Here is a 15666-nt window from a genome sequence, read left to right as displayed (position 1 = left end):
TAAAAACAATACTGTACAATTAAATTTGAGTTCTAATATTAATTGTTTTACTGTGCTAGAGGGCGCACTATAGTTCATACCGATGGTCTCCACACGGGACGGTAGTTCGGACGGGGGCGGGGGGCGGGGGGCGTCCTTTGGGGGGCGTCTGGAGGAAGTGTGCGTGTGAACAAATGGACAGAGGCGGAGGGAGGAGGCTGGAGGGTGGGGGTGGGGGGGGTTGAACCGGAGAGAGACGGCGCAGTGGAGCAGTGGGAGGACCATCCCCATGCCTGGACTTGCTGCTCTTCTGCAGCGCGCAGCTTCGACTGAAGGAAAGCGTGCCGAGGTAGCGAGTGGCGGTTCAGTGCAACTCTGCGAGGACCACCCGGCCGACACACACACACACACACACACACACAAAAAGAAGGCAACTTCAATCCAAGTGCTTGGACTCCATCTTGAGCCAAAAGCGAGGCTGGAATGAGCGAGCTCCATGACGGACACTTTCTCAGCCTTTTCTGCACCTCTGACTGACAAAGGAGGGCAAAGCAAGACTCTCAAAAGTGCTTCCACGCACCCTGCCAAGGTAAGGCTGAACTTTCCTCATGTTTTTTTTTTCTTCCCCTCTTCCTCACACAGTCAATCATTACCAGCAGCAGGGAGGATTTTATCCTCTGCCTGCTCACAAGGTAATAGTGGAGCACTGTGGAGCTCGCCCCCACCAAACTCATTTCATTTGGCTTGCAAAAGCAAAACAGAAAGATTCCCCCAGTATTTACATTGGCCCCGTGTCTCACACGCACTCATGTCTGTGTGTGCTCGCTACTTTCTACAGGACCCGGGACGGAGAAGGGAGTCATTCAAACTGAGCACACTATGAGAACATTTTTTGTATCCTTGTGATGAAATTATGGAAATGATGCCAGACAGCCCGACCGCTAAAAGCAGGGGTGGGAAACCTGGGGCTCGCGGGGCACGCACGAGCCCGTGGGAGCTTTTGATCCGGCCCATCAGTGCGTCCCAATACTAGAAGCACATAAAACCTAGGCCATTTTGTGAAAATATCAAACCGACAAATGCTGAAAACGTAATTTGTTAGATTGTTGCATTAGATTGTTTCATGTAAATTTTGTACATTATACAAAATGAAAAAATGTGTGCCAAACCTAATGTGTCACCATCATAAATTTTATTGACTATAAAGGCAGCGTTTTAAGTAACATTTGAACTCATCTGGCTGTCATACAAGTGTAAAAATAAGTTCACCACTCTAAAATAAATCAAAAATAAAATAAAACTACTCACCATTCGCAGACGTAATGGTGCAGGAGCAGACGTCGATTTGTTGGCTACGTTGTCTTTGCTCATTTTCCATTCTCAATTGATCATACCATATTTTCTATGAATTTAGTGTGGCCCTGCATAACTCTTGGCTTAAACACTAGTGCAAAAATCTTGAGTTAACCACTCTAAAATGAAAGTGAAATAAAGTAAAACTACTCACCACTTGAAGATGAAATGGAGGCAAATGTTTCGGATTGAGTCACTGATGGTGTAGTGGTACACTCGCCTGACTTTGGTGCAGGCAGCGTGGGTTCACTTCCCACTCAGTGACGGTGTGAATGTGAGTGCGAATGGTTGTCCGTGTCTATATGTGCCCTGCGACCAGTTCAGGGTGTAGTCTGCCTTTCGCCCAAAGTCAGCTGGGACAGGCTCCGGTGCCCCCACGACCCTAACCAGGATAAGCGGTGTTGAAAATGGATGGATGTTTCGGATTGTTTCGTTGGTCAATTGAAGTTGTTCAAGTGTATTATTTTCATGATTTTAGCATGCGCTGGATTCAAAAAAAAAAGCTTCATTCATGACTTTTGCACTGGTTCTTTGCTTCGGTTTGATTTGGTGCAGATCATAATGTGAAACACATGCAGCCGTTATTGTGGATGACTTAGCCGTGAGTGTTTTTGCAGCACCAAAGAAGGAACAAGGCTCTCTCTCTCTCTCTCTCTCTCTCTCTCTTTCTCTCTCTCTCTCTCGCTCTCCTTTTTTTTTTTTTTTTTGCTCTGATCTCCTGGTAGATTGTCTTTGGAGCACACATCTGCTGTGTCGTACGTGCAGCCTCGAGGCGGCCATCGTTTTGACGGCATGTACCAGACCACTTCCGTCACGAGAGCAGCGGCGCCAGAAGTCCTCTGCACTTCGAGTGTATCACTTGTCGGCCTTTCCCTGCATGAAGTTCAATTGAGCCACGCGCCTCCTTCTGCACGTTCCCCGTGCAATATTCCTCTCAGGCGGCAGGTCGTTCCCGAAGAAAGGCTGATCTCGTTCAACATTAATTACAGGCCGAGCAAGACCGTGAAAGGGATTCTCCTCACTTTTTAAACTGGCAATGATGGCTTTTGTTGCTGGTTCTATTTTGAAGTGGGAGCAATGTGCGCGGTACATGTACCCTAAGGCAAACAATTGTGTCCAAAAAGGGGCTCGTCCAACTGCTGGTTTTGTGATAATGCGACGTATGTTCGGCAAACGGAGTCGCCGCCACTTGGGTGCCATGTGCAAGCCATTAAAGTCAGAGAGGACGGACCAAGAAATGCTTGAGATGAACATGGAGCGAGAGTGGGAATGTAATCCATTTTGGTACACATTCCACCATGACCTTGGGATAGGAACGGATAATGAAGGAGTACTTTAGTAGCCTTCAGGCTGCATTTCTTCTTTCTTTTGCCCAGAGTGAGGCCCCTGTTGTTTTTCTTCCTCTCTGTTCATAAAAAAAGTGCGACAAATACATGTTAGCTTTCCAGCGTTACCCTATAAACTTGCTAAAAATACAAACTTCACCCAATCTGTGGCTTTTTACGGTTTTGTTTATTTCAAATGGGTGTCATAGCCACAGTGCGAGCCCGCCTGAGGACACGGCAGGAAAAGGCAGGACCAAATTCTGAAATGATCCTGTTATGTCACTTTGGACATGTTTTCCTGTAGTGTGAAGCAAAGACTCCTGCCAAGTGTGAAGACATTTGGATGAGTGATGGTATCACAGCTATTTAGGCGGTTATCCGAGTCAGGAGACGCTTGTAAGTTTGATCATGTGGAACTATGAACATGTGATTGTGCTTTTTCGTATATATTTTTTCTCCAATTCAAACCATCGTTGTGGTTGTCAAGTTGGAGGGGAACAAATGTTTTTGGGGTGTAAGATGACGTGTTGTCGCAATATGTTCGTCTGAAGAGAGCTGACAGAGTCGATTGTGTGGAATGGATTTTGGATTGTTGTATATTGGAGGCAAAAGGGAGTGTTGGCTGCATCCTTGCTATGGCAACTGCACTGGTTAGCAATTTTGGCTCAATACAAGAGCGATTCAGAGAGGAAAAAAAATGACAATCAATAAAATGATGATTTATTTTTTTATAACACAGCTATTTAGACACTTGTACTACTGGAGTGTACACTGTACACACATAACAACTTCTAACATTGTTACTGATTTGTTACTGAAGTGAGGGACTGCGCCACACATGGCAAAGAAAGCAAGTGTGTTTCACCATCATAAATATTGAACAGGTTTAACATTTGCTATTTTTGGCCCCCGAATGTTTTCTGAGCAGATAGAGGAGCTGGAATCACTTTTAACACGCCCCAGCGAAATCGGTCACGATAATATTTTAGAGGCATGCTTTGACCGGATCGGAGGGTCAATGCTGAAATGTGGCCTGATTTTCAATATGTGCGTGTACCCCACTTTAAGCAAGAGGATCAAAAAAGCTTGTAGGTGCTTATCACGCATTTAAGATGATAAAAACCAAGTGAAACATAAGTGCAGGCAATAAGACATCCTGTGTTTGTTTGTTTTTTATTATAATTTTGGATTTAAGCCACGGTTGTGGTCACAAGACCAGCACAGACCACGACAGATACAGCTAACGTTAAAGCCTAACAATCATTTTTGGGGGTTTAAAACTGACCGTGATGTCAAATTATGTCATCTTGCTTGGAGTTTGAATGGTTGACGAAGTGGGGGTGGGGAACCCGTAGATTGCTTTCATATGTCTGCAGGCATGACGTTTGCGGTAGAATTGTAGTTTTCTTTAATTGGGCTAAAATCGGTGCATGACTCACAAATGGGCAAAATGTAGTCTTCATTGGAATGCTTATATGGTCAAAATATATGCCTTTTGGGGGGGTTTGGGATAATGGACTTGGCCTCCTTTGCTTTGGCATATTTAGATCAAGTTCTTCCGAGTTGGTTGGGTAAAAAAGTTTGCAGCTAAATCTTTGTGGGGGTTGCATAGATGGAGGCAAGCGCAAGCAAATTTTCTTGGCGAAATGTCTTTTCGCTTCATGTTTGTTGTAATAAATAAATGTCGGCTGTGCTCATTACCATTTGCGGATTGACAGCATACAGTAAATGTGCAATATTCGTCTTCCGTTTACGACAGAGTTCTTCAGTTCCTACCACGAAACCTGAATTTGTACGTAAGTCTGAATGTGCCGGAACGGACGCAGAAATAACTTCAGAATTACAATATATATTTTTATGAAAAACACTCAAGGCCATAAATATCAAACAATCAAATGAAAAACAGTAAGTAAGGCAGCAAGTGAGCATTACTTCTTGTGTCGCATGAAGTATTCTTATGCCACTGAACAAATGAGTTCAAATGTGCTGTTAAAAACTTCAAAAATGAAATCATTACAGAAAATATTCGCATGAAAATCATGTCTCATTGTAAAACGAGGAACCCCTTTATTTTCGGAACTTTGTGTAGGAACCAAGCCCTGCTTCCACCTCACAGCCCCAAAACGTCCACTTTAATATTCAAAATTAAAGCCTCACTGGATTACATTTGAATCGAACTCATCACTAGCACATTATGTAAGACGTTTCTTCTTGCCTCAAGCTTGTTTTCTCCGTCATCCTCCACGGCTCGTTAAAAAAAACAAAAATATTCAAGTATGTAGAAGCAGTCTGCTGCAAGGATGACCACATTGCCATCACGGATGGAAAACACAGCCCGGTAGCCCGTCGACGCATGTAGCAACCGGCAAAGTCAGACCCAAACAAACATCCGCGTGATTCAATCCAGTCACGTTGACTGGAACAGCCAAGTATGCAACGTTTTTGCCAACTGTAGTCATCACAATGAAGTCCAAAAAATGAAAACAACCATAGGCCGTGATTCAACCCGTATTGCCCAAGTTTTGGAATCTGAACTTTCCCCTCACATTGCAGCTGCCTATGTGGAATATTCCATAATAAAATGCTGGCCAGGTGACGGGTGTGACTGCTCAAATAAAGGTGCTGTATGTCTACTCTACACTTTTAAAAGGCGTCACTTGCTTCTCTTCCTGAAGGTTTGACCTATAAACACTTTTTGGTGCATGTAATGAGGATCATGCACCCACCTTGTCCAAACTCTTACCTGCAGGGGTAAGAGTTGTGTGAGCGAGACACACCCTAATCCCCCAAACATCCTGACCTTAATAAACCTGTCGCAGCTTGTTCACAGTGTATCTAATCACCTTTTTTACATTTTTATTTTGTTTGTCAGAGTTGCAAGGACCTCTACCTAGCCCGGATCCTCCGCCAGCCCACCTCTCACAGTACCATGGGTGGCCTTGGGATTTGCGCTCCTTGGCACTGCTTATTCTACCTTTGTGAGCTAATGTTGTGCCTCATACCAGAACAAAAGCAGTCGGCGCAAATTAAAGAGCAATTATCTTTAGTGCGTGCTGGGGCAAGTCGCTCATGTCGGCTCTAATGATGAATGGGAGACGTGGTCTTGGATAAGGCTAGAGCTTGAGGCAGCGCTGCACATAACGGTTTGCTACGGAATCAGTCACCCAGGTGACTGACAGTGGAGTGTATATTCAATTTTATGATTTACTTTCTCATTGCTTAGTTATACAGCAGTTTGATGATCCCTTTTTAACTTGTGGATGATAAACAACGGGATATTGGATGGATTTGGAAACTTTAGAGATGGTTGTAGAGGCATTTTGTTACCTTATATGCATGTATACTTCGTAGAGTATACTTGCGACAGTGATTTTGTCATAAAACAGCCGTTCCCCCCAAATCTTTAGGCCATGCATCTCCTCCAATACAGAGTTGTCAATTCCATGTTTCATGTTGATTTTTGGCTGATTATTTAATTGTATATTGGGAATGGACAGAATAAGCAATGCCACCACAATGAAATCTTCATAGTTTAATCTTGTGCGAGTTGTGGCAAACTAGGAAACGTCGTCAAATGCCTATCCCTAGTTCACAGAATATGAAAAACTTGTACTTTAACGTTAGACACATTCTAGAATGTTGCGTTGACCAAGAAAGAAAAGAAAGGCGTGGTAGATCTCTTTTATGCTGGGGGGTTGGGGGGGCATAATTTCTGATAGATGCCCTGCGATTGGCTGGCGACCAGTTCAGGGTGTACCCCGCCTCTCGCCCGAAGATAGCTGGGATAGCACGCCCGCGACCCTAGTGAGGATAAGCGGAACGGAAGATGAATGAATGGATGAATTTCTTACAGATTCAGACATATGCAGTAGGTGGGCATTTATATATGCATTGTAAGCGTAGAACTTGATCCAACCTGTCTTTTCAAATCATTTTTCTGGATATGATTGACACACCAAATAAACAAAGGCTGGGTCACACAGAGGTTAAGTGTTGGTTAGATTCCAATCTAATCTTCAGATAGCAAAGCACTTTGACACATCTAAAACAGTCCAAAGACATATTCCCCCCCGTCATCCCTGCCCTGGAGATAGACGGACCCTAACTACTGGCCTGCCTGTTCATTAATTTCCCACTAGTCAACATTTTTTTGCCTCGAGCCTCAAGCAAAATAGGCTAACCCTCCCATTTGTTTTACCAATCCCCAAGGACGTCTCGGCCAGGCTTCCACACGCACTCTCACCGAATACCCTGCTCTGTTTCCCCGTGTGATGACCTCTTCAGACTCATGGTCTCTTTCATTCCGCTCGGCTGAAACGTGCCTGCTCCATGGCTCCCTCTCGGGCCCCCTTCAAAGTGCCGGGATGTAGCCTGCAGTCATTTCACAATTGACTGTCAGACACATTCTTGACTGTCAATAGTTTAATCACTGCTAACAATCAGAGGGTCATGCGAGAAGGATGATGATATCTTTTAGCCTCGTTTGGTCATGCTAAACTGTTTGCATGCTTATTTTTGGATCAAAGTCCCAATTGTCATTTATCAAGAAATGCCACTGGCACCAAGTGATTTATGATGTAATCTCTGTCATTAAAATGTTAGCTATATTAGACTTGAGCCAGATGACATTTTTCTGGAATCGAGCAGAAACCTTGCATCTCCAAGATCATGACTTTTCAGGACATCAATTCATATGGGTGACATTATTCTACATTTCCCATTACACTTTCAGGAAATGATGACAAGAGATAAGGGTGATGAGAAGTTGTAATAAATTCAACGTGTATTGGGCATGACAGGTGTTTCTTTCACAGTGTGACTGGAAAAGTGTTTGTACAACTTGTGGAAGGTATTTTTTGCCAGGGCTTTTTCTGACAAAGGTCCTATTTATCTATTAATGAAGTAGACCGACCAGGAAGTCCATTGTAATGAGCTCAGAACGACACGTCATCCACTCAGGCCATCGTGTTTCAACTAGAGCTGTGTTTCCCCATGTTGTTGTTGTCATGTCACTGGTACTGGTCTCTCTGCAGCGGAGATAAGCGGTTTTAATCTTTCAAAATAAACAAGCCTATACGTTGCTTATTCATGGCGCTAAACTGACGACCGTTACTGTGCAAACACACACACTCTCTACACAATCTGGTACTGAGGTCATTCTCCGAGTATATCGGCGGGAAACTTGGGACACAGTGACAAGCGCTGAGGACTTTGCCCGTTAAATATTGACTCGAGTAAAATCACCTGTCGCAAGCGGCGATGATGTGAAGTGCCTTGAAGGCCCTGACTCACCCGTATCTTTCCACAGGAGGGCCCCACCTTCAACATGGAGGAGGGATATGAGCTAGACCTGACGTACGTCACGGAGCGCATCATTGCCGTGTCCTTCCCCCGGGGATGCCCGGAAGAGATCTACGCTCACAACCTGAAGGATGTCACTCGAATGCTCAAGTCCAAGCATGCAGACAATTACCTGGTCAGCGACATGCCGCCTCCAGTCTGTCGTTGCTGTTGTAGCCACGTGTCAAAGTGCATGCGGCATTGATGTCACTGTCGCATGGATGTTGACGAACTATCGATTTTTTTCATGCTGAGCTCATCTGTAATTTAGCTATTTAGACAATCAATGCACAAAAATAACATGCCGTTTGACTCACTGCCCGTGTTTTTCTCAGATTATCAACCTGTCGGAGAAAAGACACGACCTGTCAAGAATGAATCCAAAGGTACATTTTGGGCAGATGTGTATATATAAGGACATACAAGGAGTCCTTAGTTTACAACGGACATTACATTATGTAGTGCTTAATTAACTCGTTTTATATTATTATATTTCAGATATTTACTCTATGACTTTACTACTGCATTAGTATAGCGCAGTGATAGACTACAGTGTGTTCCTACTCACGTACAAATTTGTCAAATACGTCACCGCCGAAGGAATGGAACGCCAAAGACCCTCTCTATCCGAAAATAAAATAAAGCAGGCACAACAGTAATGTTTTATCACATTAACTTTAAATAAAATAGATAAGAAATAAAAAAATAAGTGTCTGAAGTCAAATTCATATGTTCAAGATGTTAATGTTCATATGTAATGTTTTTAAATTGCCAATAAGATAAACAGGGTAGTTTTTGTTTTGTTTTTTTTAACAATGTTAATTTTACAGTTTGACAAAGTTTTTACAAGTAGTGCACGCAGCAGTGAGCAGTAAAATTAGTATCAACGCTAGCAGTAATGCAACACAGAGTAGGTAGTTGTAGAGTGTATGGGTGATACATGTTGGATACACGTGCTTGTTACTGTTGTTATTATAGGGTGAAATGTTACTTTTTCACTAAAATTGGAACAAGAGGCACCCTGAACACAACATGATACACATCGATGCACAATTTTAACAATATATCATCTACAAAGGCCAAATGTCCATTGTTGTACTTGGTCATTCATACTTTGAGAATTGTATTTGATTGATTCATATTGCATTGTATTCACACTATGTTGTGTGTTTTTAGACTCTGGATACGGGCTGGCCCGACATGCACGCGCCGCCTCTTGATAAGATCTGCACCATCTGTAAAGCCATGGAGAGCTGGCTCAACGCGGACCCGCTCCACGTCGTGGTTATCCACTGCAGGGTAAGCGTTCACAAGTTGTTGTTTTTGTCTCGTAAAATGTCAAAGAAAAACTGTTCTTTTTTTCTTTGGCTTTTTATGACCAGCCTCAGTGAGGAGAACACGAAAGCGGCCTCACATTTAAAGCAGGGATGCTGTATTCAGCCTTGCAGTTGGGACCAAAGTAGAAAATTTTACATTGTGCGCACATTTGGGCTTATACCGTTCACACTGGTATTTTTCATCATCGGACCAAAAGTTGCCCAATATAAAAACACTTCTTCTGACTTCTTCTGATAAAATTGACAGTTTAAAGTGTTTTATTATTTCACTATTACTGTTAATTTATTATTTCATATCATGCTATTATTTAATATTACGATTTAATATATTTATACCCAAGTATGATCTTAAAGAATGTAAATATTGCCTGTGTGATGGCGACTGTTCTATTTTCATTAATTTCCATGGTTTTGAAAGTGTTTTGAAATCCGAACTAAGCATCGCAGAAAGGATTTTGTTCGACTTTGAAGGATTCACTTAGTGAAGAATATTTCGATGTTGTGTTTAACATTATTCATCGTCTCCTGTCCTTCTGTTTCCTAGGGCGGCAAAGGGCGAATTGGTGTTGTCATTTCATCCTTTGTGAATTTCACAGATGTATCAGCCAGGTAAAGGCTCATGTGTCTATAATGTCCATGTTTGTGTTCTACACACCGTTTGTCATCGTTTGCCCACTCCCTGTCGGCAGCGAACAAACCACAACAATGCATCGTGACTCATTCGACCGACCGCAAAATAAGTCAACTCATGTTTACCCCTTGTAATTCGAGGTCAATGTGATTCAGAGGCTGACAAAGAGGAAAAAAAGAAAACCACACAATTTAAGTGATGAATCACCCCATACAGAATGACATGAATCAGCTTAAGAGTGAAAAAAGTCGTGACTCTAATAGCTGCCGGCCACAGTGTCACTTTCATGACATCCATGTATCTTCCACAGACCCTGTGACTTTTTATTACTTGTAAAGATAAAAAATTGCCGTATCAGAGTCCAACCTGAAAACATTTATCCACCCTTGCCTTTTACACAGAACTCAGAAAAACAGGATATTGCCACTCTCATACAGGGGCATGGCATCCCGGAACCAAAAAATTTGCTACGTGATGACCTCAGTGCCAGCATCTGTGTGAGGTCTAAAATAGTGGATGGACATAGACAACTGGGGGGAAAAGTGAGTGAAAGGGTTATCCAGGCACTACGGAAGACCATTCCACGCAGGCATCATCCTGCCTCTGTTACGATTCTGATACTACCACCTTGTCAGCCTCAGTCTGTGTTGTTCCAGAACATTCAAAAGGTGACAACGAGGCAGTGTGAAAGAGGCTCGGCGTTAAATTTCACATTCCTGTCCCACTGTGGAATACCCTTACACAGAGACAGTGTCACACTTTTGTTATGGATATACGTAGTACTACCTCCCCAGGTGGCTGGGTCAACTTTGTGCCCCCATTCTGAGTCGCTGCCAGTTATACAAAACAGCCAAACTGAAAAAAATGTCAGCTTTTAAAGGCAGCATGAAAGTGTCCTGGCACTGCAGAACACACCTCTGTTATGACTCTTATACTACCCCCAAAGGCGGAAGATTGCCAGTTGACACCCACCCTCCCCAATCCTTGTTGTTGTTTATACAGAACAAGGAAACAGAAAGTTCTCACCCATGTCTTGGCATTGCGGGACACACAGCCTTGATACTATTTCCTAAAAGGGAAAATTGCCAACTTCTTCCCTCCATTCCATCTCGGTGCTGCACGGAAAAAAAGAAAGAAAAATATCAGCTTTAACTACCAGTGTGAAAGGGGCTTTATGTGTTATACCACCATGTACTGTAGTCCCTTTCAGCACACGCCACTCTTTCTGTTTCCGACTTCCGCCCCTTTTACACTTCCTGTAAAAGTTGTCATTTTTACCCTGTTTGAAACGGACCATTTCCACATGTGTTAAGTCGCCGGTATATGAAAACCTTAAATGGGTTCTGTATAAGAGGTGCATAAAAGCGGCTATTTTGCAAAATCTCAGTGTGAAAGTCCCATAAGGAGGACGCAGCCAGGAAGGTGAACGTGAAAGACGAGGCCTAAAAAAAGAGAGTCAGAGGAAGAGATGCGTCGGAAAACAATGCATCAGATTTACAATAGAATAGATTTGCGTAGAGGGGTTTGGGGGGAGGCACGAGGGTCAGGCTGAAAAGGCCCCCAACGCTTGTTGGTTTTAGGGATGCCTGAATGGCAGAGTTGTGCACACACTCCCTCCTCTCCGCCTCCCTGTTTACTTAAAGCTGCCATTCTCTTCCTCTCTGCGGGAATCCCTTGTCCCTCGGCTTACTTTCACTCTTTTCCATTATGCGTGTGTATGCATGTGTGTCTGTGTTGACCTTGTGCAAGTCAGGGTTAACGCACGTTAATTACAGGGGCAGCACAAGTTGTATCTCTCTGAGTCATCGTTGCTGGAAGTGTTTAATAAATTGACGCCCCCCCTCCCCACCCTGTCTTGCTTCAAAGTGCTGATCAGGCATTGGACCGCTTCGCCATGAGGAAATACTACGATGATAAGGTGTCTGCTCTCATGACGCCTTCACAGAAACGGTAAGAACCAAAACTACTTTTGGTGTAGTAACTCAACTATTTGGGACATGTCTCCTCTGACTTTTGACGGAGTCATGTTTGAGATTTTTTTCTATATCATGATTAAACTTTCCCTACTACACCAATCTACGTACGTACGATATATAAAAACTACAATACTTGTAATAGGAGCCAACCGCAGAAACCTGTAATACCAAATTAAGCTCATAAAGAATCACCGAAAACTATTTCATTTAGCTAATAATTGATGTTAATAAAACCAAATTTTCTTACATTGAAAGTAATACAAATATATAACGAAGCAAACACAACCTGCCATAAATTTCTCAGTCAGTGTACTTGAACCAAACATAATTTTTAAAAATTATTATTAGCTTCTATGAATAACTAACCTAGCAACGATTAAATTGAAGTAATAATCAAATTATGAACATGACTATCACATTAATACAGCATAACTATACAATTCTGCCAAAATGAAGCTAGAAGAATCAAATGAATTTTAACAATGATGCTAACACAACCTACCTGCCAAAAAAAATAATAATTCTGTCATGGTACTTGAAGCTAACATATGTATAAAAGCTACCAACACAACAACCATGAAATTAACATAACCATTTAGCGATTAATACTACTATCAAACGTCGCTTATGATCAAGCTAGAAGAAGTATCAAATGAAGCTAACACAATCTGTGTGCCAAAAAATGCTCAGTTGGGGTACTTGAGGCTAAAATAGCTATCGAAGGAAAATCGCAGTCATCAAAATAACCTAACAATGAAACTACTAACGCAGCTATCACACTAAGTGTCAAATACAGAAGCTAACACAGTAGCTACTGCAATCAACATGTGAGAAATTAAGGTACTTCAAGCTAACATAACTTTCATGAAAGCTAATAATGGAACTTAAATAAATAAATAAACATACCCACATAATGGTAGTTTAAGACGGAATGTAATATTACCATCAAAGTAAGCTGATGTAAAAGCTGTCACAACAATGACATGAGGGTTGCTAATAGTAAAGTTAACACAACCCCAATTCCAATGAAGATGGGACTTTGTGCTAAACATAAATAAAAACAGAATACAGTGATTTGCAAATCAGGTTCAACCTATATTTAATTGAATATACTACAAAGAGATATTTAATGTTCAAACTGATCAACTTTATTGTTTTTAGCAAATAATCATTAACTTAGAATTTTATGGCTGCAACACGGTCCAAAAAAGCTGGCACAGGGTCATGTTTACCACTGTGTTGCATCACCTTTTCATTTAACAACATTCAATAAACGTTTGGGAACTGAGGACACTAATTGTTGAAGCTTTGTAGGTGGAATTCTTTCCCATTCTTGCTTGATGTACAGCTTCAGCTGTTCAACAGTCCGGGGCATTAGTTGTCGTATTTTATGCTTCATAATGTGCCACACATTTTCAATGGGAGACAGGTCTGGACTGCAGGCAGGCCAGTCTAGCACTCTTTTACTACGAAGCCACGCTGTTGTAATACGTGCAGAGGGTGGTTTGGCATTGTCTTGCTGAAATAAGCAGGGGCGTCCGCGAAAAAGACGTTGCTTGGATGGCAGCACATGTTTCTCCAAAACCTGTATGTACCTTTCAGCATTAATGGTGCCTTCACAGATGTGTAGGTTACCCATGCCATTGGCACTAACACAGCCCCATACCATCACAGATGCTGGCTTTTGAACTTTTCATCCACAACAGTCCGTATGGTTCTTTTCCTCTTTGGCCCGGAGGACACGACGTCCACAATTACTAAAAACAATTTGAAATGTGGACTCGTCTGGCCACAGAACACTTTTCCACTTTGCGTCAGTCCATCTTAGATGACCTCGGGCCCAGAGAAGCCGGCAGCGTTTCTGGGTGTTGTTGATAAATGGCTTTTGCTTTGCATAGTAGAGTTTCAAGTTGCACTTATGGATGTAGCGCCAAACTTTATTTACTGACATTGGTTTTCTGAAGTGTTCCTGAGCCCATGCGGTGATATCCTTTACACATTGATATCGGTTTTTGATGCGGTGCTGCCTGAGGGATCGAAGGTCACGGCCATTCAATGTTGGTTTTCGGCCTTGCCCCTTATATGCAGTGATTTCTCCAGATTCTCTGAACCTTTTGATGATATTATGGACCGTAGATGATGAAATCCCTCAATTCCTTGCAATTGTACATTGAGGAACATTGTCCTTAAACTGTTCGACTATTTTCTCACGCACTTGTTCCCAAAGAGGTGAACCTCGCCCCATCTTTGCTTGTGAATGACGGAGCAATTCAGGGAAGCTCCTTTTCTACCCAATCACGGCACCCAGCTGCTCCCAATTAGCTTGTTCACCTGTGGGATGTTCCAAACAGGTGTTTGATGAGCATTCCTCAACTTTCTCAGTCTTTTTTGCCACCTGTCCCAGCTTTTTTGCAACGTGTTGCAGCCATAAAATTCTAAGTTCATGATTATTTGCTAAAAACAATAAAGTTTATCAGTTTGAACATTAAATATCTTGTTCTTGTAGTGTATTCAATTAAATATAGGTTGCACATGATTTGCAAATCATTGGATTCTGTTTTTATTGATGTTTAACACAACGTCCCAACTTCATTGGAATTGGGGTTGTGTTTGACCAAGTTGCCAATACCAGTATTTTGCTACCAGTTTTGCAAGATTTGTACTAAAGTAGCCAATTTGGATAATCAATAATTTGTAGAAGAAGAAAATGTTGATGACTTGTAAGTTTGAGTAACTGTTCCAACAAGAGGAAGATATAAATATGCAAACAATATTGCACATTAAGTAATTCTTAAAACTTTCCCAAATTGACAGTCCAACTTTGATCAATCTCTGCGTGTTTTTAGGTACGTTTGGATCCTCAACAGCCTCCTAAGCGGATCCATGAAGATCAATGCCTCCCCTTTATTCTTGCACTGCGTCATCCTCCACGGAATCCCCAACTTTGAGTCCTCTGGAGGTTAAAAGCCTTTTTGTTTACCGCCACACACAGCTGCAGCACCTCGAAGAGCGTTAGAAAGAATTCAGACGTGACCACATCAGAGTCTTTTGCACACGCATGCACATGCTCAGACACATGCAGTCTTTAAAGCAGGGGAAATTTATGGCCTTTGGGTCTAATACAGACTGCAAGAGCACTTCATCCGGCCTGCAATGCAATGCAAAAAAGAAAAGTAAGATTTCAACACTTGTAAGTTGTCGTACAAGTGTAAAAATAAGTTAACCACTGTAAAACAAAACTTAAAATAAAACTATTCAACATAACAGAGTGAACAAAATTCAGTTTGTTGGGAGCGTCGATGGTTCTTTTCATGCTAGTTGTTAGCCATTATCCTTTCGGTTACACACTGTCAAGTATGGAGTATGTTTAAATGTCATGCAAGTGTGTGACTAGTTACCCTTTGAAAATGAACACATACACCCAATAAACCAGCCCATTTTTGCATTTAAAATATCATGAACGAATGCAAGTCATAATTCCCACAAATCCATGTATTTGTTTTCCAGTATGTCGACCGTATGTCAAGGTCTACCAGGGAATGCAAGCGGTGTATTCATCAGGAATCTAGTAAGTAGCGCCATCACACTACTTTTATTCCGAATTTGGACTTCATTAGTGTTAGTCCTCCTTTTTCCTTGACAGTCACATTGGTCCAGGCCACAGGGGGCGGATCTGCGTCACTCTGGAGCCTGCCCAGCTTCTCAAAGGGGACATTATGGTAAGA

The 15666-nt window shown here is 42.2% G+C and overlaps 1 protein-coding gene across 1 annotated transcript in view; it reads left to right on the top strand.

Moving 5' to 3' along the window:
• The first annotated feature begins 220 nt into the window (after window positions 1–220).
• Window positions 221–15666, top strand: part of LOC133411322 (tensin-3-like) — a 37464-nt gene continuing 22018 nt past the window's right edge. The window contains exons 1-9 of the mRNA XM_061693554.1: window positions 221–568; window positions 7966–8133; window positions 8333–8383; window positions 9174–9296; window positions 9879–9943; window positions 11832–11915; window positions 14788–14900; window positions 15449–15509; window positions 15585–15660. Coding sequence (XP_061549538.1) covers window positions 476–568; window positions 7966–8133; window positions 8333–8383; window positions 9174–9296; window positions 9879–9943; window positions 11832–11915; window positions 14788–14900; window positions 15449–15509; window positions 15585–15660 — 834 coding nt within the window. The 5' untranslated portion in view covers window positions 221–475. The remainder of the gene's footprint in view (window positions 569–7965; window positions 8134–8332; window positions 8384–9173; window positions 9297–9878; window positions 9944–11831; window positions 11916–14787; window positions 14901–15448; window positions 15510–15584; window positions 15661–15666) is intronic.

The sequence above is a fragment of the Phycodurus eques genome, chromosome 13, assembly GCF_024500275.1.
Source record: "Phycodurus eques isolate BA_2022a chromosome 13, UOR_Pequ_1.1, whole genome shotgun sequence".
In the NCBI taxonomy this organism is placed as follows: Eukaryota; Metazoa; Chordata; class Actinopteri; order Syngnathiformes; family Syngnathidae; genus Phycodurus; species Phycodurus eques.
This window is presented reverse-complemented; position numbering and strand designations above follow the sequence as displayed.